Source organism: Mauremys reevesii, linkage group 5, assembly GCF_016161935.1.
Source record: "Mauremys reevesii isolate NIE-2019 linkage group 5, ASM1616193v1, whole genome shotgun sequence".
NCBI classification, from domain to species: Eukaryota; Metazoa; Chordata; order Testudines; family Geoemydidae; genus Mauremys; species Mauremys reevesii.
In genome coordinates, this window is record NC_052627.1 from 39494132 (window position 1) to 39516526 (window position 22395).

The 22395-nt window shown below is 40.5% G+C and overlaps 1 protein-coding gene across 2 annotated transcripts in view; it reads right to left on the reverse strand.

The window, feature by feature from the left end:
• Positions 1-21223, reverse strand: part of SEC24D (SEC24 homolog D, COPII coat complex component) — an 89005-nt gene extending 67782 nt beyond the window's left edge. The window contains exons 1-5 of one of the 2 annotated variants that reach the window (XM_039541177.1): positions 21037-21223; positions 16972-17165; positions 13064-13190; positions 5062-5210; positions 1131-1406 (exon numbers count right to left, since the gene is read on the reverse strand). In XM_039541177.1, the coding sequence (XP_039397111.1) occupies positions 1131-1406; positions 5062-5210; positions 13064-13190; positions 16972-17122 (703 nt within the window). In that variant the 5' untranslated portion in view covers positions 17123-17165; positions 21037-21223. Of the gene's footprint in view, positions 1-1130; positions 1407-5061; positions 5211-13063; positions 13191-16971; positions 17166-21036 lie in introns of those variants that run through there. The other variant, XM_039541178.1, reaches the window with a different exon arrangement.
• Between the last annotated feature and the right edge of the window lie 1172 nt (positions 21224-22395).

Genomic DNA, 22395 nt, shown 5'->3' on the forward strand with positions numbered 1-22395 from the left:
TCCAATATCTGGGCATTTTTATCTTGCCATACAAATCTTACTAAAATAAAATATAGTGTATTTCCCACTTCCTGCAAAATGCGCTTTCTTTGTGGGAGAGGATGGGGAGATGGAAAGAGAAAATCTCCCTTAAATGGTATTTATGAATATTAAAAGAAACAACCCCCCCCCCACTTTGCAGCTCAGTTTCTCCACTCCACAAAAAAGAGAGAGAAAGTAGTTGTATAATATGATATACCTGAATTTTGCATCAGGCCTTAACCTGACTTCTAGTTTTGTAGATACAGTTTTACAAGTGCAATTAAAAGCACCTGCACTTTTATACCCAGGATCCATTGTTTGAAGGATAAGCCTAAAATTAGGCATGACATATACGGGTACCAAAGTCCCTCCTGCATGTGGCTGCTGTGGTGTAGTCAGCAGTGCCTCCCATGACTGATTAGGGCAGTGGTCCCCCAACGCGGTGCCCGTGGGCGCCATGGCGCCCACCGGGGCATTTATGTGCGCCTGCCTACTGACAAGGGAGCGCTTCCGCCGGACAACCCGCCACTGAGGAGCATGGCCGCCGGACAACCAGCTGCTGAAATGCTGCCACGAAGCGGCAACGCCAGGAAGCATCGCCATCAAAATGCCGTTGCTTCTCAGCGGCATTTCAGCGGTGACTCTTCTTGATGATGCCGGTTCTCGGCGGCATTTCAGCGGCTGGTCGTCCGGCGCCCGCCACACTCTTTTGGGAACATGAATATACTATTGCAGCAGAAAGTTTGGGGACCACTGGATTAGGCCCTACATGTCGCCTTCCTCTGCAGCATGGGGCACGGGTCACTTTCTGGAGGATTCTCTGCAGCTTGAGGTCTTCAAACCGCAATTTGGGGACTTCGATAACTCAGACATAGGCTAGGGGTTTGTTATAGAAGTAGATGGGTGAGATTCTGTGGCCTGCATTGTGCAGGAGGTCAGACTAGATGATCATAATGGTCCCTTCTGACCTTAAAGTCTATGAGTCTATGAGCCTATGTCAAAAGTGAAACTGCACCTTTAGTTTCAGCTTTACTCATGAGATAGCAGCAGTTCTAATGCACAATATTTAATACATGTTTTTTAATAAGAAACCAAACGTCCATCTTTACCTTGCTGTGGATGATGCCCAGGCACTGGGGGTTGTCCTGGAAGTTGCTGCAAGCTGGCATTTGGGGGTACAGATCCAGGAATCCCATCCTGCATGGCCATTGGAGGCAGTGAGGGTGGAGTACAAACGCCATTCAGATTATTTGCTGGTGCCGGAGAAACCTGAGATCCAGGTGGCAAGGCCATTTGCTGCTGTGTTGGTGGTGGTGGAGGACATGGACCTTGAAAAGATGTTGGAATCCCAGAAGGCATGTGAGAACTCTGAGAAGCACCAGGACCTGTGCAAGAACATTATTGTTATACATCCAATGATCTGAAAATGATAACATACTAACAATCATTTAATGTTATTAGTTGCTAATATATTTTCAGCCTATGTATGAATACTGTAATTTAAACTGACAGTGCCTCTAAAGCAGAGGTGGACAAAGTGGCCCACGGGACCATCCAGCTTGGCCCTTGAGCTCCCGGCCGGGGAGGCTAGCCCTCGGCCACTCCCCCACAGCCTCAGCTTACCGTGCCGTCAGCGCTCTGGGCAGCGGGGCTGCGAGAGCCGCTAGGCGTAGTGTATTAAATTGCTCCCCATAGGAATGTGCTACTTACGGAGCACCAGGACTGGCAGTTGGAAGTAGAACACCGTAAGTAGGAGAAACAGAGCAGTGTAAAACTTATACCTTCAGTAGACTAAAGAGTATTTAAGGTCTACACTTAAATGAGAAGGAATGGCAAAAAACTATTTTCTACACAATCATTTTCAAAGGCAAACTATTAACAGTAGCACAAATCAATGCTTTTTGACTAGTCTGAAACATCTCACAGAAGTATCATAAAAATGGTGGACCAAATCTGTGCATAGCAGGCATAATGTCACTGTGCATTTGCACTCTCAATACACCAGGGGTGAATTTAATCTGTTAGACTAAGGAATATTTTAAAAGGCACCCATCTTTGTGATTAATTGCACAAACCGAGGGCAAGATCCTCAGTTAGAATAAATTGGTTTCATTTCATTGGAGTCAGCAACGAGTAAAGACAATGGAGTGATGCTGAACTTATGCTACCTAGGGATCTAATCCTGAATTTGGAAGGTTTTATCTGGTATTATACCACTATGTAGTTGCCCTCAATCTCAGTTTTAACACATTCAGCCTTCTAAACAATGCAGATGCCAGTCAAAAAAAACAAAATAAGACACACAAACAGAGATGGGAGCCCAGTCCTGCTCTTATTCAAGTCAATGGTAAATTCCAAACTGATGTGAATGAGATCAGGCCCTAAGTTTGCATTCTGTAACTTTCAGTAGGTCTACAGAACCAACCAATTGAAGTCAATGGGAGGTTTGCATACACACTAAATTTAAACTCTACTATTAAAAAATTAAAAACACACAAAACCCAACAAATCTTTGCTGGAAATAGAACAAAGTACTATCAAAACAGAAAGATCCCCCTGAAAGCTGGGAACCAGTACTGTGGTTGACATTTATGAACAGTGGGCAAGACATAAGCAACAGAGTCAAAGAGCACAAAAACTAATGTGAGAGTTGATATTTCAACAAGAACCCAGTGGTAGCTCCAGTACAGCTGAAAACAGGTTTAGTAACATAATATAAAATAACTCTCATTATTATCAGCAAAAAGAACAGGAGTACTCGTGGCACCTTAGAGACTAACATTTATTTGAGCATAAAATAAAATGAATTAACAAAATTTATTTATTTATTTGTCTCTAAGGTGCCACAAGTACTCCTGTTCTTTTTGCAGATACAGACTAACACGGCTGCTACTCTGAAACCTCTCATTATTATGTGATCCCTAATTGTATTAGCACAGTATTTCTTATATGATCCTAATATTATCCTCATTCCAGAGGAACTTTATCAACTTGAGTAGGTAAGAAAATACATGCACTTTCTTATTGTCATAGAGCCAAATTCTCCACTCCTAAATAGAGCAAAACTCCCAATGACCCAAGCTCTGTTTGATGAAAGGCCACAGAATTTGGCTCATGACCATAACATAGCATTATTAGAAATTTTATTCTGTAACTTCTTAGATCCCTACTTCATCTAGAAAATGATTTTACAACAGATATTTTCCAAACCCCCAGAGTTCAGTCCCCAACATGGAAGGGGTGAGAGACACATTCTGGGCACTCACAAAGCTTGCTTGCAAATAAAAGTATTTCATTTGAATGCCATATTAGAAAACTGCACATCTATGTAGTTGTCTCCTTGCACAAACCCAACATTTGCAGAACCAAATGTTTCACATTTGAAAAGAGAATAGGCACCAACATGTGAAAATGTGGACCTTAGCAACTAATTTGCTTTGATAGATTTTGTTCTACTTTTTGTTCAAGTTTTAGGGGTTTTGGTTGCTATTGTAGAAATCAAATGATCAAACTTTTAAAGATATGCCTAGAAGGGTATCACTCGTTCTCTTCCAGCACAAGTAAAATGAATGCATATGGGAACTTGGCAGCCAGCACAGAGGTTGGCACAATGACTCACAGAGGTTCCCTATAAAATGGCGCTATTACTGTAAAAAGCACAAAGGGTTTAGCTCCTGATTACCTTTCTAATGTCATAAAATTCATGCCTGTTATCTGCTTTCAGAAACAGGTCTTTTAAAAGCAGGATATAACTGAACTTCATCACTGGAAGCTAAGTCTGTATACTGCTATGCTAGTGAATTATTCAAACCCATTACTAATTACTTGTACATTAAACTAAAGTGCAGGTCTACCCTGAAAAGTAACCATAAAAAATGACAAAAGGAGTCCCATGATTATTGTGTCCCAGTAACTTCAGTTCAAGTTTTCTTGATTTACAAATTAAAAAAAAGAAAAAAAAAGTTTTTTTCTAATTGGCAGCACTATAAATTCACCCTGGGATCTGAAAGTCAAGCTGGGCTCTTTCACTCTCAAACACCATTATTGGTAAAAGATTCTACGGGCCAAATTCTGATTTCATTGTAACTATGCAATGTAATCGCCTTCAAATTATGCCATCTGTTACCTCTATGCAACACCGTTGTCTTCAGCATGGATGCACAGTTGTAAATGAGGGCACAATAAAGCCCTTAAGTAGAACTTTGTTAACAATTCTGATGATGTTATGCAAGCAAGAATAGAGTCCAGCTCACTCCTCTCATAGCTGTGTTCATTTTACAGTGTTAATTGGAGTAAAGACATAATACACTCTAAAGTGAGCAGATATGACTTTCAGTACACCCAGGGAGCACATTTGTTGAGTTACCATTTTTTTTTACAGTCACTTTCAAAGACGAACCACATTTAAAAAGATAAGTTTCTAAAATTAGTCTCAATAACCATTAGTGGGAATAGCAATTAAATACCAAGACATGCTGATTTAATACGCAGTATTATGGAAATATCTAACACAAAGAATGCTTGATAAACAGTAAGGTGGAATTTTTAAAAGTTCATAGTGTTGCCTCAACTCTACTTCTACAGAAGTCAATGGGAATTTTACGATTACCTTTAATGACAGCACAGTTAAGCTACCACTCAGCACTTTTGAAATCTTCAGGCTAGATCATTAGTTTTCAAACTTTTTTCATTTGCAGACCCCCTAAAAATGTTCAACTGGAGGTGCAGTCCCCTTTGGAAATCTTAGACAGTCTGTGGACCCCCTGGAGTCTGCGGACCACAGGTTGAAAACTACTGCCCTATATGGTTCTTACAAGAACATTTAAAGGTAGACTCACTTGAAGGAGCAGGATGAGACTGACATTTAGGAACCTAAGTAACAATGCTCCACACGGTGGTCTCAAAGACCAATCTACAGTTTACTTTTGACTTATTTAATAATATTAAAAAAATCAAAATAGATACATTGTTGGCTCTTTCATCATATTTTACTAATAGCTTTAGCTGACGAAAATGGATAAATGATAACACAACTATTACCATAGTTATTTATCTGCAGGGTGCTGAGCTGATTAGCCAGTTGTGTTGTGGATGAAGAGGATGCACTATTTGGATAGGATGGCTGTGACCGAGGGCAGTATGGGGGATAGGAAGGTGCTGCATTGTTGCGAGGTGAAGGGCCTTGAAACCTGAAAAGAGAAATTAATTTATGTTATATAAAAAAATCATCTCAGCCAATCACAACCCAGAAAGTCTAATATCTCCTCCCAAATGCCACTGAAACCACTGACTATAAGGGCCAAAATTACAGAAGAGTCTCCTCAGATTGTCCCCACACAAAGTATATTTTTATTACAACAGAAATGAAGAGGGCACACAGAGGAAACGGTGTGCGTATACAGAGAGCAAATATTCATTTGCACACATAATTACGTATTAGAAGCAATTAAACCTGAGGGGGTCTGTATATAAGATTTTACTGGTGCAGTTTTAGAAGTTAGAAGTTTAGAAGTTTAGCAGTTTTAGAAATCATCTGCTCCCTTTTCCACCTGTGGGGGACAAGGGGACAGCCTTAGTTTTGGGTGGATGAGGAAGATTCCTACTGTATTAACAAGGGGAGAGTCTGTGTGTGTATCAGGCTGCGGGGGAGAGGAATAATGGGGACAGAGAGCTGAAGAATCTTTGTATGTGGAGGAAAGAGGAACAGCCTGTGTGTGCGAAGCAGTGGGTGCTGTTCTGGTCTTCTAAACTGTTCTGACCACACTTCACCTCTGAACATGAAGGGACCTCTCTTTCCTTTAAGTGAAATATAACTTTGTTTTCTTGCTATCTTGTTCTATTTTGTCCTGAACCAGTTCTTTCTAATGTGAGAATATGTGCAGTACATAGGGATAGGATAAGGATATAGTACATAGCACACAGCGGATGAAGTAAAGGACTGGAAGTCAGGCGGTGTAAGTTCTAGTCCTGTTATCACCACTGACCTGCAACATTAGGTCAGTCACCTCGCTAGCCCCTGTCCCTCATTCCCCTCCCATCCTTTGTCTATTTACAACACAAGCTATTCGGAGCAGGAACTGACTCTCACTAAAAGTGTTTGGGCATGGTACAATGGGGCTCTAATATGAGCTGGTGCCTTTAGATTCTACCACAATACTAGCAACAACAAACTTCCTAATTTAGATATCTAATTAAAACACACACAAATACATTTGTATTTAAAATAAACTATTGATTATAGATATATCTATATCTATCTATCTATATCTGGATGACAACTAAAATAGAAATGTGAAGACAGCAGTAGTTTGACTCACTGATGTCTAAGACATTGCTGCTAGACAGCACCAAATTAATAAAAAACATGCAACCCAAATAGTTACAGCTAAGAATTCAGAAACTTACCATACAGGGTTTTTTTTTGTTTGTTACTCCTTGGAAGCCATTTTATTCAAGCTATTTTCATTTTTTTCTAAGGCATCTACATACATATTTTTATTTTAACTATACAAACTATGAATTATGCTACTGAACCACTCTATGGTCAATTTTCTCCATCTTCATATCTCTTCCTCCACATTCTCCTTCTTATCCCTCCCGCCATCTTCATTTTATCCTTTCCCTATTTCATTTTACACTCTTCTTGTTCTACCCATTCCTGTAACCCTTTCTCCTCACTCTACTTTCCCCAAACATCTACCAAAGCTCACCAAACATCAACCTTCCTCTCCAAAGTAAATCACGGGACTTATAACAAGAGAGGGCAGCCACCAGCCTCCAAGAAGTTGACAAAGCCTCATTATATCTTTAGGGCATCCTGTTCAGTTTTGTCTATGATGTTGGAAGCTGGCTTAAAGAAACTGCTAAGCAGGCAAACTGAATATTGATGCACAGACATGCACAAGCTTCTACTCTCTATTAGCTGGTAACTGATGTAATGCATTCATCATTATATGACAAACCAAGAGGTTCTAGTCATAAGAAGAAAACTTGATACAGAAAGATACAGAAAATTAATGTAATTTCTAGAACAGATGGTATTTCTAACACCTGTTTGTTGTCTTTGTCTCCTCCAAGTAGAGGAGACAAAAAGGTGTAATAATAATAACGCTTTTTTCAGTGCTGGTTCACTTTCTATTTTTACATTTCTAATCAGACATAGAAAAAAAGGTCAAAGGTGATTCTCTACTCAGGGAATATATCCTACATAAAGGTTGTATGAAACACATGGTCCAAATTATTCTTCAGTCTACATTAGATAGTTACTTGATCCAGGAATCCAAAGATCAGTGTTTTCCCCCAGTGAATCAGATTTACACTTCTAACCCCAATAGCCATTCCAGAACACAACATTCATTTGAAACAGCTGGTCTGACTTGTTCCTCTGAAAAGCAGAATGCACTATTATACAATAATGAGCATGAGAAGTCTATTGGTGTCCAGCATGGATGTATTGCAAGAAAAAGGACAAAAGCCAATCGCCTAAATATACCAATAGCCCAGCACCAGTAGCATATTAATGTGCACAGTGAATAAATTATTGCTTTTACAATAAAGCTTTTAATTGTAATTTTTTTAATACAAAAATTTTTAAACTACAATCTTGGGTTGTTTATGCAACCTATGCTTCCACCTTAAAAATAGTTCCAAACAGAAGTTGGGAAAAGAAGAATAGGTCCTAATTTACTTGTAAATTTACTAGGGCTGTCAAGTGATTAAAAAAATTATTCAAAAGTAAAAAAATTAATTGTGATTAATCGCGCTGTTAAATACAATAAAATAATACAATACAAATAATACAATACAACAACACCATTTATTTAAATATTTTTGGATGTTTTCTACATTTTCAAATATGTTGATTTCAATTACAACACAGAATACATTGCTCATAAAGTACATTGCTCACTTTATATTTATTTTTGATTACAAATACTTGCACTGTAAAAACAAAAGAAATAGTATTTTTCAATTCGCCTAATGCAAATGAACTGAAGTGCAATCTCTTTATTGTGAAAGTTGAACTTACAAATGTAGAATTATGTACAAAAAATAACTGCATTCAAAAATAAAACAATGTGAAACTTTAGAGCCTACAAGTCCACTCAGTCCTACTTAGATAATGCTGCCTGCTTCTTGTTTACAATGTCACCTGAAAGTGAGAACAGGCGTTCACATGGCACTGTTGTAGCTGGTGTCGAAAGATATTTACGTGGTAGATGTGCTTAAGATTCATGGGTCCCTTCATGCTTCAACCACCATTCCAGAGGACATTCGTCCATGATGATGATGGGCTCTGCTCGATAACAATCCAAAGCAGTGCGGACTGATGCATGTTCATTTCATCATCTGAATCAGATGCCACCATCAGAAGGTTAATTTTCTTTTTTGGTGGTTCGGGTTCTGTAGTTTCTGCATCAGAAACTTTAAGACTTCTGAAAGCATGCTCCACACCTTGTCCCTCTCAGATTTTGGACAACACTTCAGATTCTTAAACCTTAGGTCAAGTGCTGAAGCTATTTTTAGAAATCTCACATTGGTACCTTCTTTGAGTTTTGTCAAATCTGCTGTGAAAGTGTTCTTAAAACAAACGTGCTGGGTCATCATCCAAGACTGCTATAACATGAAACATATCGCAGAATGCAGGTAAAACAGAACAGGAAACTTACTATTCTCCTCCCAAGGAGTTCAGTCACAAATTTAATTAACGCTTTTTTTTTTTTTTAAACAAGCATCAGCAACATGGAAGCATGCCCTCTGGAATGGTGGCCGAAGCATGAAAGGGTATACAAATGTTTAGCAGATCTGGCACATAAATACCATGCACCACTGGCTACAAAAGTGTCATGTGAACACCTGTTCTCACTTTCAGGTGACATTGTAAATAAGAAGTGGGCAGCATTATCTCCCGTAAATGTAAACAAGCTTGTTTGTCTTAGCAATTGGCTGAACAAGAAGTAGGACTGAGTGGACTTGTAGGCGCTAAAGTTTTAAATTATTTTGTTTTTGAGTGCAGTTATGTAAAAAAAAAAACCCCTACATTTGTAAGTTACACTTCCACGATAAAGAGCTCGCACTACAGTACCTGTATGAGGTAAATTGAAAATACTCTCTTTTGTTTATCATTTTTACAGTGCAAATATTTGTAATAAAAATAATATAAAGTGAGCACTATTCACTTTGTATTCTGTGTTGTAATAGAAATCAATATATTTGAAAATATAGAAAAACATCCAAAAATATTTAATAAGTTTCAATTGGTATTCTATTGTTTAACAGTGGGATTAATCACAATACAATTTTTGAGTTAATTGCAGGGTGAATAAAACTGATTATTTTTTATTTTTTAAAAAAATCATTTTTTTATTTAAATTGGATTTTTTTGATAAAATGCTTTTTGAGAAAAAAATTAAAATTATCTTTAGATAGGCTAAAATACATTATAGCTCAAAGATATCACATCATGGAATAGAGATTATAAATTCTAATTCTATAGTATGAGACAATATAGTCATGTAATGTTTGAGAAAAGTTTTGTAAATGAGTTCCAATAGATCATGGACTAGGGACCCAATCTTATGGAGCTCCGGGGGTATTTGTACAGATTATTTAGGTTAATCTTTCTATCTACCCAACGGAATCAGTGCTCAGTCAGAGATGCTTAGTTTTGCAATTTTCAAACTGTGGATTTGTGTCTCCAGAGAGAACATGCCTGTTAACAGAAAAAATGTTTTTAAATAAACAAACAATATATAGAGGTGAGAAATAACAGACCTCAACCCTATTGACCCTCTGCACATTTGTGTATACAGAGAGTCAACCCCTTACCTCTCTCTAAAAGTGCAAAGTTTCAAAAAGTTCAATGAATAGAAGATTGTTGGGGGTGGAATAGATCTGGACAAGGAGATGGAGTCTGAAGATAAATGTGAGAAGGGAGGAACAGGCAGTAGAAACAAAAGTGAAACTGTTTGAGCAGAATATTCCAGAAGTCTTGAGGTCTTTCTGGGTGCAGCCTTCATGGATTTGAGATCTACCATACCATTCTCTCACTAGAAGGGAAAACCTGTAATGGCAGCAGGCCATAAAAGAGACCCGGTTTGGGAATATTTTAATGAAGTTCTTCTACCTGTAAGGTAAGACAGGGATATGTGCAAAATGCAAACAGTGTAACAAAGAAATGCAAGACCTGTTTGTCCGAATGAAACAACATCATGAGAAGTGTTCCTTCTCAGGAGGAAGCTGCATTGAAGAGGATGAAAGGAACATGTCTGAACATGCAGGATCTTCAAGTTGGTAAACTTTTTTATTTCATACTTCTTTCTTAAAGACTGCCTGTCTTCCTTCTGGACTATTCTTGAATTCTCATGTTTGAGAAAAAAATATAGTTGTTACTCTATGATACTATCACTTTAGATGCAGTTGTGATAAAAAATAAATAGCTGAAAGAGGCAGAGCTTCCTTTTACAATTTCACTTTTAAAGTAGTACTGAGTGTCAGTGAATGCAATGAGTAATACTAAATGAGCAGTATGGCAATAATACTGAATTGACTTATTTTGTTTAGGAGAATCTATCCTCAACATAGAAGATCCTGAAGACCATCCACCTTCAAGATCACCATCATTTTCTATAGTTTCAGAGTTATCTGCCAATGATAGTGTTTCAGTCATATCATGTATGTCACCTAGCCAAAGTAAACAGCCACCTGTAGCAAAAAGGAAAAAAAATCTCCATCATCCAAAAACAACCATAGCTAAGTTTGTGACGAGAACCAGCAGATTACAAAAATATATAATTGATGAAAAAAATGCCTAGTTTGTTTATGCAGCAAACTCTCCTTTCTGCATGACTGAGAACCCACACTTCATTAACATGGTTCAGTCATTAAGACCAGGATACAGTCCACCCAACAGAGCAGATGTCACAGATGTCACAAGATGAGAAGAAATTGCTGGATAAAGTGAATGAAAGAGAAATTGAGCAGGGTGCAAAAGGTCTAGAGGGTGAAATTGTTAACCTGAGTCTTGATGGGTGGAGCAATGATCCTGTTGTATGTGCTTGTATGACAACAGAAGAAGGGAATGCCTTCCTTACAGAAACAATTGATACATTAGGAAATACACACAAAGCAGAATACTTACAAGAAGTAGAAGTAAAAGCTATAACAAACTGTGAACAAAATTCAAATGTCTCCTACACAGCTTGGTCACAGACAATGCTGCAAATGTATCCAAGATGAGAAGAAATTTAGAAGAAAGTCCCAAGCTAATAACATATGATTGCAGTGCTCATTTGATGCACCTCCTAGCCAAAGACTTTAGTGTTCCAGATATGAAGGCTAATGTTGTTGAAACTGCAAAATACTTCCATAACAACCACTTTGCAGCTGCTGCTCTGAAAAAGTGGGAGGAACCAAGCTAAGTCTCCCACAAGACGTGTGATGGAACTCAGTAGTGGACTGTTTTGAGCACTATATCAAGAACTGGCCTAATCTGATGACAGTTTGTGAACAAAATTATGAAAAAATAGATGGCACTGTCACAGCCAAAGTTCTGAACATTGGGCTTATGAGAAATGTTGAACACATGCTGAGTACCCTGAAGCCTATTTCTGTAGCCTTGAACAAAAAGCAGGGAAATAGCTGTTTTATTGCTGAATCTGTTGAATTTATAAGGAACTGAGTGAGATCTTAAAAAGAGAAATATGCAATGGCAGAGTTAAATTACAAGCAATAAAAAAACCAATGGGACAAACACTATCTCCAGCTCATTTTCTTGCAAATATTGTCAATACTCGGTACTGGGTCAAACCTTAACTGCTGAAGAAGAGGAGTTGGTTATGAAATAGACATTCAGCAATCATCCCTCCATAATGCCAACTATAATACACTTCAGAACTAAGGGTGAACCATTCAAGAAATATGTGTTTGCTGATGATGTTTTAAAGAAAGTCACACCAGTGAACTGGTGGAGGTCACTTAGCACTTGGATTCAGAGTGATAATCTCACTTTTAACACCAGTAGGTTCTTCTGCCAGTGCAGAAAGAATATTTTCTTCCTTTGGACTATTGAGAAATCGTTTGGGACCTGAAAAAGCAGGAAAGCTTGTTTTTCTTTTCCAGATTATGAACAAACAGGAAAATGAAGGTGAAGATGATTGAGTTAGCTGCAAAAGCCAATATTTTAAGTTTCTCGTGTTGACCTGGCTGACATGGTCAATTTAATTATTTTTTTTTTAATATTTCATTTAATTATTGTAATTAAAAACAATTTTAACAAAAACAAACCTGATTTAAAAAAACTTGAATGTTTAACTAAATTAAAAAATTCATATGCTTGTTTTGTTAAAATATTATGTTTGCTGTTGAAGAAAACAATCCAGAATACATAACGTTGTTGTTTTAGTTAAATAAAACAATTTAAATGTTTGTCTGGTGATGTTCTCCTCCTAATACAGCTTGGCAAGAAAATCCTCCAAATATTAATGATTAACCTGTTGAACTGGAGATAGTTCACCTCCCAATGACTTCATAAATATCTGCTTCAATTACCTTTGTTAAATGAAATAACCAAACAATCGTTCCTTTTCTGATATAAGTGTAAAACTTATTTTGAAGTTTTCAAAATAAAATCACTGAAAAATGTATAGTGTGTACCCTCTCAAAATGAAACCTACATCTATCTCTGAGTTGTGAAGAATATGCATTAAGGTTATTATAACCAATAAGAATGCACTTTTATGTAGAAATCCATGATTAAATCGAGGCTTCCTGACTAGTGATTTAAATCAAATCCCCCCATGAGTTAACTGTGATTAATCAACAGCCCTAAAATTTACCTACTCCTTCTTGGACCCTTTCTCCTTTTTCCTATCCCCATAAGACTGGCTGACCATTTCAAAGAAACTTGTGACTCAAAATTTAGTTTCAACCCACTTAAAAGCTAAACCTGGAAACTGAACAGTCCCCAACCAATGGATCGGCTATGAAAAAAAATATATAAAGAAAAAGTTAGATCTGATCCATGCTATTTCTTGAAAATCACCTGTGTGGCTGATGTCCAGTTGAATAGGGGCCATTCTGGAGGTTAGTCTGGCTATACTGATGGGCGCCAGGAGGTGGAGATCCAACAGGAGCAGAGGACCCAAAAGGCACAGTAGATTTCAACATACCTAAAATAAGTCACATTTAAATACGTTTATAATAGATATAAAAATGCATGAAACCCATTAAATGGGGACTCACTGGAACACAACAATCAAGAGATGTAAGAATTATGGTTTCAATACCAATTGCCAAAGCTGGATGAATTCAGAGCCAGGCACAGAAATTAAAGAAATCCATCAACAATGCTCACCATTTATTATTTCCTTCTCACCTTCCTCTCTTTTTCAACATTTCCCATTCCTTTATTGCTTTCAAGGATGCTAGTTTATGTACACTAACAAGCACAGATTATAAACAGCGACACAGGCCTCAGCTAGGCTATGGCGATGACTTTACATTTTAAACTTTATAAAGGGGTAAATCCAGATATTTGACAGGAACAATAATATAAATAAAATAATAATAATATATAAATAATGTAAGGTAACATCAAATACTTAGGAAAATAAACTAAGTTACCATCACAATAAAAAGTTTTTTCAACAACACGTTGCGTCACCCCAAGGGGGAAATCAACAACTCGCCACCCTGGCTTCAAACTCCAGCTTCGGAGGATCACCCCCACTTCCTAAACTGTACCCCCATCAGAGTCCCAATGGTCAACCTCTCTAGGCATACGATCTATGTCCCTTACAGCCAGGCTCCTTGCATGCTGCCCTTCAAGGTTCAGCTTCCTCTAATACAGCTTGCTCAGCAAATCCCCTTTTTACATTAGTGACGCCTCTTTTCACCTCCTTCTTCTAAATACCTCCTCTCCAGCAGATCCCAAGCCCCCTCACTCATGCTGCCCTCTCACTGGCCATCTCTCCTCAGGACAGCACTCTATGTTGCTGAATCTCACATTACCCCTCTTGGTTGGCAGCAGGTGCTTGTCCCAAAGTTAGTACAATGGAAAAATGTGAAGAGGAGAAGGAGAAACAAAAGGAAAGCAATTGTGTAGGAAAGAAAAGAAAAAAAACAGTAGGAAGAAAGAGCTTGACAACACAGGTTTATCCTAAAAATGCCAGCTCACCTATATCCAGTATCCCTTCAGTAGGAGTGTTTCTTAAACACTGAGAAATCCACACTGCTGACCAAGTGTACAGAGATTACAAGTTATAAAGAAAAATAATGTAGCAGAATTAATGTTCCAATCAGTGTTTCTTGGATTATTTTTCTTTTAGGTTAACTTTCCTTAAAGTTAAAGTTTGGATGGCTACCAACTTTGGTACTCTCCTTTCTGAATATTCCAAATAAAATCCTTCTCATTTCTAGAGGTTCTTCTATTTCCTTTGGCCAAACTCAGTCTTAGTATAAAGGTTGCACTGCATTAGATAAAGAGTTCTGGCTCCTCACTCTAGACTGAATTTGTTCCTGTCACTCATTTCATGAGAACAAGAAAAGTAGACAGGCTATTCAAGAAACTACATATACAATCTTGTGCAATATGAAGAAATCAGCCTTCTACTTAGCTGTTGATCCTGCTTAATATCTGAAAAATGTAAATCCTAATCTAAGTTTTCATCTTCTTATAGTCCTCTCTTATCTACCTTCTATAAATGACTTGAAGAACAGCTCAAACACCTTTTCTATTTTAATATGTGCTCTCCCTGCCCTCTGATGTTCTGATCTGTACTGGGCCCAGTCCTATTTAACATATTCATAAACGATCTGGAAAAAGGAGTAAACAGGGTGGCAAAATTTGCAGATGATACACAACTATTCAAGATAGTTAAGTCCCAAGCAAACTGCAAAGAGCTACAAAAAGGATCTCATAAAACTGGGCGACTGGGCAACAAAATGGCAGATGAAATTTAATGTTCATAAATGCAAAGTAATGCACATTGGAAAATATAATCCTAACTATGCATATACAATGACGGGATCAAAATTAGCTGTTACCACTCAAGAAAGGTCTTGGAGTCATTGTGGATAGGTCTCAGAAAACATCCACTCAAAGTGCAGCAGCAGTCAAAAAGGCAAATAGAATGTTGGGAATCATCAAGAAAGGAATAGATAAGACAGAAAATATCATATTGCTTCTGTATAAATCCATGGTATACCCACAACTTGAATACTGCGTGCAGATGTGGTCGCCCCATCTCAAAAAAGATATATTGGAATTGGAAAAGCTTCAGAAAAGGGCAACAAAAATGATTAGGGGTATAGAACGGCTTCCGTATGAGGAGAGAGGAATAAGACCGGGACTTTTCAGCTTGGAAAAGAGGTGACTAAGGAGGGATATGATAGAGATCTATAAAATCATGAGTGGTATAGAGAAAGTAGATAAGGAAGTGTTATTTACTCCTTTTCATAATACAAGAACAAGGGGCCACCAAATGAAATTAATAGGTAGCAGCATAGGCGCCAACTTTCCCCGGCGCCAGTGGGTGCTCACACCCCCTGCCCCAGGCCCCGCCCTGACTCCACCCTTTCCCTGCCCCGCCCCCATTCCAACACCTTCCCCAAAGTCTCTGCCCTGGCCCCGCCCCCTTCATGTCCCTATTGGACCCCTTCTCCAAATCCCCACCCTGGCCCCGCCTCTTCCCTGAGCGCGCCACGTATCCCCTCCTCCCCCCTCCCTCCCAGCCGCATGAAACAACTGTTTCGCAGCGCAAGCACTAGGAGCTAGGGGGAAAAGCGGCAACACGGCATGCTCAGGGGAGGAGGCGAAGCGTAGGTGGAGGTGAGCTGGGCAGGAGAGCAGTGAGCTGCCGGTGGGTGCTGAGCACAATTTTTCCCTTGATGAATCTTTGGTCTGACCCAGTATGGCCATTCTTATGTTGGCCAAAACTTGTATGTCATTTCCCTTTGCCGACTCAGTAACCTGCCCATCAATGTTAAGTTTTCCTCCCCCCCTTTTTAAGCCTTACTCTTTGGTTAAAGGCTACTGCCCTGATTTTTCTCTCCAGTATATACTCCTTTAACTTCACTGAAATTACACCTGATTTACACAGGTCAGTGAGTTGAGAATCAGGTCTTATATAGGTTGCCATTATAAATCTTTGGTCATTTTCTTGCATCAACCCTATGTAAATTCAATCACATACTCTACTTTCTAAAAAAATCTGGAGCCCCAGTTTGGAAATCTTTTTTGGAGTTTTGTATCCCGACATATGTGTACGTACAAAAACTGACTGCAGCTATATGTTTGTCCTGCTTTGCTTATTTGATGTCTGTCAATTACCATGTATTAATCAGTAGACACATCATACTGAGATATTATGAGCAACTTTCCACCCAGCCTATAAAAACTAGCCAGGTTATTTTCCCTATTAGAAGCCAATTGGCTCATATATGATCAGATGGCTGGCCTACGTTTTCCTCTTTTTAACCAACCCCACCACAGAAAAAACAATCTCAATGAGTACAATACTGAGTAAAGTACCAACTGGATGTTCACAGTCTAGATCCCGATTGGGATCTCATTAATTTTTTTAATCAATTATTGGTCCTACAGCAGAAGACTGCTCATTTCTGAAGTGGCCACCTCCCATCAAAGAGGTTAGCTTAGAACATATCTCTCTGTTTTCAGAAAAGATTTTTAACTCTTTCCTTCTCTCTGCATATATTAGGCATTTATAATCACTGTGGTATCCAAACACAAGTACTACTTACTGTTCCCTGCAAAGCAAAATTCACATGCCAGGTGAGTATACATGAAAGACCTCTTTGTTGATCTGCATATTGTCTTATCATTTGCACCAGATCAGGACGGAGCATTTTGGACTGGTGTAAATGATTACATGAGATGCAACACAATTAAGAATCAGGCTCTGAGCATACGGTACACTAGAATTGCCTTACCTGACTGAGGTGCCGAGTATGATAGGGTTGAGTCGCCATAATGCCCATAAAGAGGTGAAGAAGTAGGTGGTCCAAAGCCTGTAGAAAACCCCCCAATACCCGGTTGGGATTGGGAATATGGAGGTGTTGCAACATAACCTTGTTGGCTCATTCCGTTACTATTCTCATTCCAAATGGGAGTCTCCCTTACGAGTCTGTAAAGGAAAGATTTCCATCAACTCTTACTCCATAGCATCCTACGAGACTCACATTTTTGTTACTAAAAGGGATGCAATGGAAACCTTAAGGCAACACAAACTGGGAGTCAAGAAGAGCACAATTTTGTTCCCATCTCTTCCATGGCCTTACTGTGTGAACGTGAACAAATCACTTAATTTATCTGGACATAGTCACTCCCCCCCAGGGGAAAAGATTACAAAGTTGGGGTTTGGGTTTTTGGGGGGTGATCTCTGTGGAAGAAAACTCCTTACACTCTTCTATTAGGGAGAGAATGGGCTGCATTTGCCCCCAAAGAATAGACTGTGGGTCCGCTCCCCAAACACCACAGATCCCACAGGATACAGAGGAAGTTCAGGAAAAGCAGAATCAGGATGGGGCAGGACCACTCCAGCAACTACTTGTCCTACCCCAATACACCCCTTGCATAAGGGTGTCTTGCAGAAGAGGAGAGAGGCATAGAGCTGGCTGTGCAGTGAGCCTCCTGAACCAGGCATATTCCCAGTAGTGAGGGAGGATTCAAGGTCCTTTCATGCTGGTTTAGCTGGAGCAAAGGGCCTACAGTGCACAGATGAATTCATCTCTGTAACTGCAAACCCAGAATGTCTCACCCATCTGCACTAGCACTACAGCTCAGGCGTTGGCCCCCTTTCAGATTTAAGCAGAACAAAAAGTTATTCGCTTTCTTTGTCCTAGCCATTGTTATTACTCCAAGAGAAGCCGGCAAGTATGTCGAACACCAGTTACTTCAGTTATCGATGCCTCCCTAACCCCAGTGCTCAGCCTGACTCCCTGCTACCCAGCTCTGCTCCTTACAGACCTCCCCACCTCTGGTCATGGGGAGGCAGGCTGGACAATGGGGCATGGGAGGCTCAGTAAACAGAACAGGGTACAGGAGACCTGCTTCCTAACCAATCCCGGGTTCATATTCACAGCTGGGCAGGCTCCCTCCAGTTAGCCTTTACAGATCCCAGCCAGCCAACCAGCTAGCTACCTAACCCCTGCTTTCCTTTATCTTTCTGCTTTTTACTCTGACAGACCCAATCTTCTTTTCCATTGATCGCCCAGACAAACTTGCTCAACATCATCAGAATATGGATCCTCCTAGCAAATGCATAAGTGTTTCAACAGACAAGAAGTTGCTACCCCCTTCCCAGGCGGTACCCCATAGGACAACTTCAGCTGCCACTCTCCCCTTCTTCCGCCCCTTCTGTTTTATTAGCATTTGATTTAAAGAGAAACGAAAACCAACACCCACATGTGACTTTAGACCTCTGATGCCAGGAATTTCCTTTTATTGTGTTTGAAAACTGGATCTCACCTGTAATAACACTGTGGGCATTTGTTTGTTACAGGAAGGTCTTGTTTACAAGTGTACTTACCAGTGCTTTTCCCTGGGTAGGGCTAAACATTAAGATGAATATTATCAACTCTGAAGAATAGTGCATTGAGCTAGACTACCACATTTCATAACACTACTTTGCATTTACATAGCACCTTTCATTAGGGGATGTGAAAATGTTTTACTGATATTAAAATTGTTTACTTACCCAGCCCTCTTAGGTAATTATCATTATCCCCTTTTTACAGAGTGAAGAAACCAAACCAGAGAGGGTAAGCTCAAAATTTGAAAAAATAAAATCCACTGATTTTTGGTAACCAACATGAGACTCATTGTTCAGAGATACTGAGCATCCAAAACCCCAAATGAAGTCAAGAAGAGCTGAGAGTATGCAGCACCCAAGGGGCCTTAAGTTGTGCGCACACACAAAATAGGACACCCCAAATTAATGGGCACTCCTGGAAAATGTTGCCTAAGCGTCCTTCCCAGGTTAGACAGGAAATTAGCGGCTAAGCCGGGAACAAGTCCCAGATCTCCTTACACCCAGTCCCGTGGTGAAAGCTCATCATTCTCCTATGCACAAGATTCCCCAATTGTTTAAGATATTTTTGTTGAATGTTCAGCAGTTCCAAACAGATAAGATGACAGGGCTGTCATTTGTTCCTTAGCTACTATGGTAAAGCTGGAAAAGAGAGAAAGCCTAGAGGGTGCTTTGTTGCCAGTAGTACTTTTTTTTTCCCCCAGCAGAGAGAGACGTGGCAACATGAGCTTTGGTCACTCTAGAATAGATTTACCTAACAGTCAGCACTAATGCACAGTATGTAGGAAGAGAGAAATGTTCTCTCTAAGAAGATTTCAGCAGCCAACACCTTTCTTAGCCCTGACAGAATCTAAGGGAAATGACTTCCTCCACTACTTAGTCACCAAAAAAAAACAACAACAACCAAAAACTAAAAAAAAAACCTTGCCACGTCAAACTTCCCACACATTAAAAAAACCAAAGAGAGCCTCTGTAAGGAGAGGGACTCTCAAACATAAACATACCGACTTACCGATTTGACTCATTTCATACTGTATTTCATATGTATCATAAATACCCCCCTCATACACATATACATATATACAGAACACACAGTGAAACCTGCTCCAAAACACTACCCAAGATACCAGCATAAAATGATCCACTAGTTAAGGCTGGACTTTAATTAGAGATGTACAAAACCGTACAGAAAACTACACAGGAAATTTTAAGATCGCCTCAAACCAGGGGTCTTCTCTTGCATGTGGTGTCCTTTTCACAAGTTTCTCTATTGATATGCCTACATATAAATATAAATAGAAAAAAGTTTTATCTTCTCTGTTCTCTTATTATGTCTTTCCCCAAACCCTCCCTAACACTTCACTAATTCAAATGACATTAGTAGTCAGCTAGGTTGCAATCCTGCAGCTGTGTCCATTCAGGATAATTGCTGTGCCCATGCAGAGTTCCACTGAAATCAATGTGGCTCTGGAAAAGTACATAGGCCCATCCACACAGGTGCTGCTATAAGGTCAGGGATTTATAACTATAATATAAAAACACTCTCACCCCAATGCAAGACAGTTGGTTGTTATTTTTATTATTTAAGTGCTAGTGTGTTAGGTGTTGTACAATACATAGAGGGAGGCCGGGTCCCTGCCCCTAGCACCTTACAAACTTAGACAATTAGTACAATTTTGGTATACTATACACTAGAAAGACAGACAACAGTCCAAGCTGAAAGCAGTGAAGACTGTGTGTATATTCTACTGTACTGTGCATCTTCTCCTTAATAATGCTGTGTATGGAAGACATTCCTCCACTGGTACCCCACCTGGGTTACTCATGTAGGATATACATTTTCACCTGGGCTCCCCCCTAGTTCTGTGCATGTAGGGTGCATGCTCCCCTGATCGTACTGTTACCTAGTATATGGGATACACCCCATCCCATTGCTCTCCAGTGCTGGATGCATTCCCCTCACCCTGGGATGTGTGTATAATGCACTCCACTCTGCTGCTCCCCAATACTGTGCATACAGGATGCAAGTCCCTCACAATACTCCAACTCTGTGTTTTGAGCAAACCCCAATGCTGTATATATATGATGCACTCTTCCCTCAGGTCTCCAGTTCTGTATATGCACCCCCATGTACTCCCAATGCTGTGTATATAGATAGTATCCACTCCTTCCCCAAGTTTCCAGTGCTGCTCATATAAGACGCACTCCATGCTGTACTCCAAGTTATGTGTATATAGGCTGCACCACCAAGTCCCGACTGGTGTGTATTCAGGATGCACCCTCATGCCGCACCCCCCAAGCTGTACACATAGGATGTGCACCATCCTGCAAGCCCCCCCTCCCCCGAATGCTGTGTATATAGCACGCAGCCCCTGCTGCACCCTAACAGGCAGTCTATAGGGTGCACCCCCTTGCTGTGTGCATATAACACACCCTGCTCCCCACGACTGCCCCAGGTTTCCATTACCTGTGCACCGTGTGCAGCCCCCCTCCCCCGTGTCTCTGTGGCTCGCACGCTCGGGCCGGTCACACAGCAGCTGTCTCCGGCGCGAGGCTCCCGGCTCCTCTCCGCTCGCGGCCGCCCAGTGAACTGCCACGTCTAACAGCGCGCGCCGGGAGCCGCCGCGGGCACGCGCCGCCGCACACAGCCCGGCTCGAACCACGCTCCCTCACTCAGGCGCATGCCCGAGAGAGGAGGCCGAGCAGGCGCAGTGACAACTCTGAAGCCGCCGCCCTCACCTGCCAGCAGAGCAGGGTGAGGGCTGGAGAAGGAAGGGCAGAGGAGCCGCAGTGGGCTGGGGTGCGGACAGTGGTGCAGCAGGGGGGCTGCCTTGTGCTTTCCCTGCAGTGGAGCAGTGCAGCTGTCAGGAGGGGAAAAGGGATGAAAATTAACCCAGAGAGGGAGAGAGAGGTAGAAAGCGGCAGAGTCGTGCTAGTTGGTGTTTCCTGAAAGCTCCAGCTCCTGGAGTCCTGAGACACTCCGCTTATGCTTAAAGAGGATGTTACTGAGTCTGGCTGGGGGTGGGGGTGGTGGAGGGGAGCTGGAAAACATGACCTGCAGCTGGCTCAAAACCCGAAGGCATATAGAAGGACTCTCTGTTTTTTAAAAGCTCATTTTAAAACCAACCTTGTGATTTTTTGAGGTTTTGCTCAAGATTTTAGAACACTCGGGGATGGCAATATTGTGAGAGACACTTTAACATTTGGGAGACATAGTTCCTGATCCTGCAGAAAGCACAGCAATGACAGGCTACATGTGGGCACAGAGGTGCGGTTTGCTTGGTAGGAGTAGGGTTGTGCAATCAGTGGGTGATGGTAGAAAATCAACTGAATGTGAGATCCCTGGGCAGTGTTGTCACTAAGAGAGCAAATGTGATTCTTGGGAGTATAAGTAAGGAAACAGCAACAGCAAGTAAGGATAGGGAGGTGATATTATCACTGGTGAAACCATTAGTGAAATACTGTATCCAATGCTGGTATCAACAAGAGGTTGCAAAATAGGAAAGGGTTCAGAAAATAGCTACAAGAATGATTCAAGTGGGATCTTAGCTCAATCTTAGCTTATTAAAGAGAAGATTAAACGGTGACTTGATCCCTGTCTAAGACCCTAGATGGGGGAAAGAATAATAGAATCATAGGATATCAGGGTTGGAAGGGACCTCAGGAGGTCATCTAGTCCAACCCCCTGCTCAAAGCAGGACCAATCCCCAACTAAATCATCCCAGCCAGGGCTTTGTCAAGCCTGACTTTAAAAGCCTCTAGGAAGGAGATTCCACCACCTCCCTAGGTAACCCATTCCAGTGCTTCACCACCCTCCTAGTGAAAA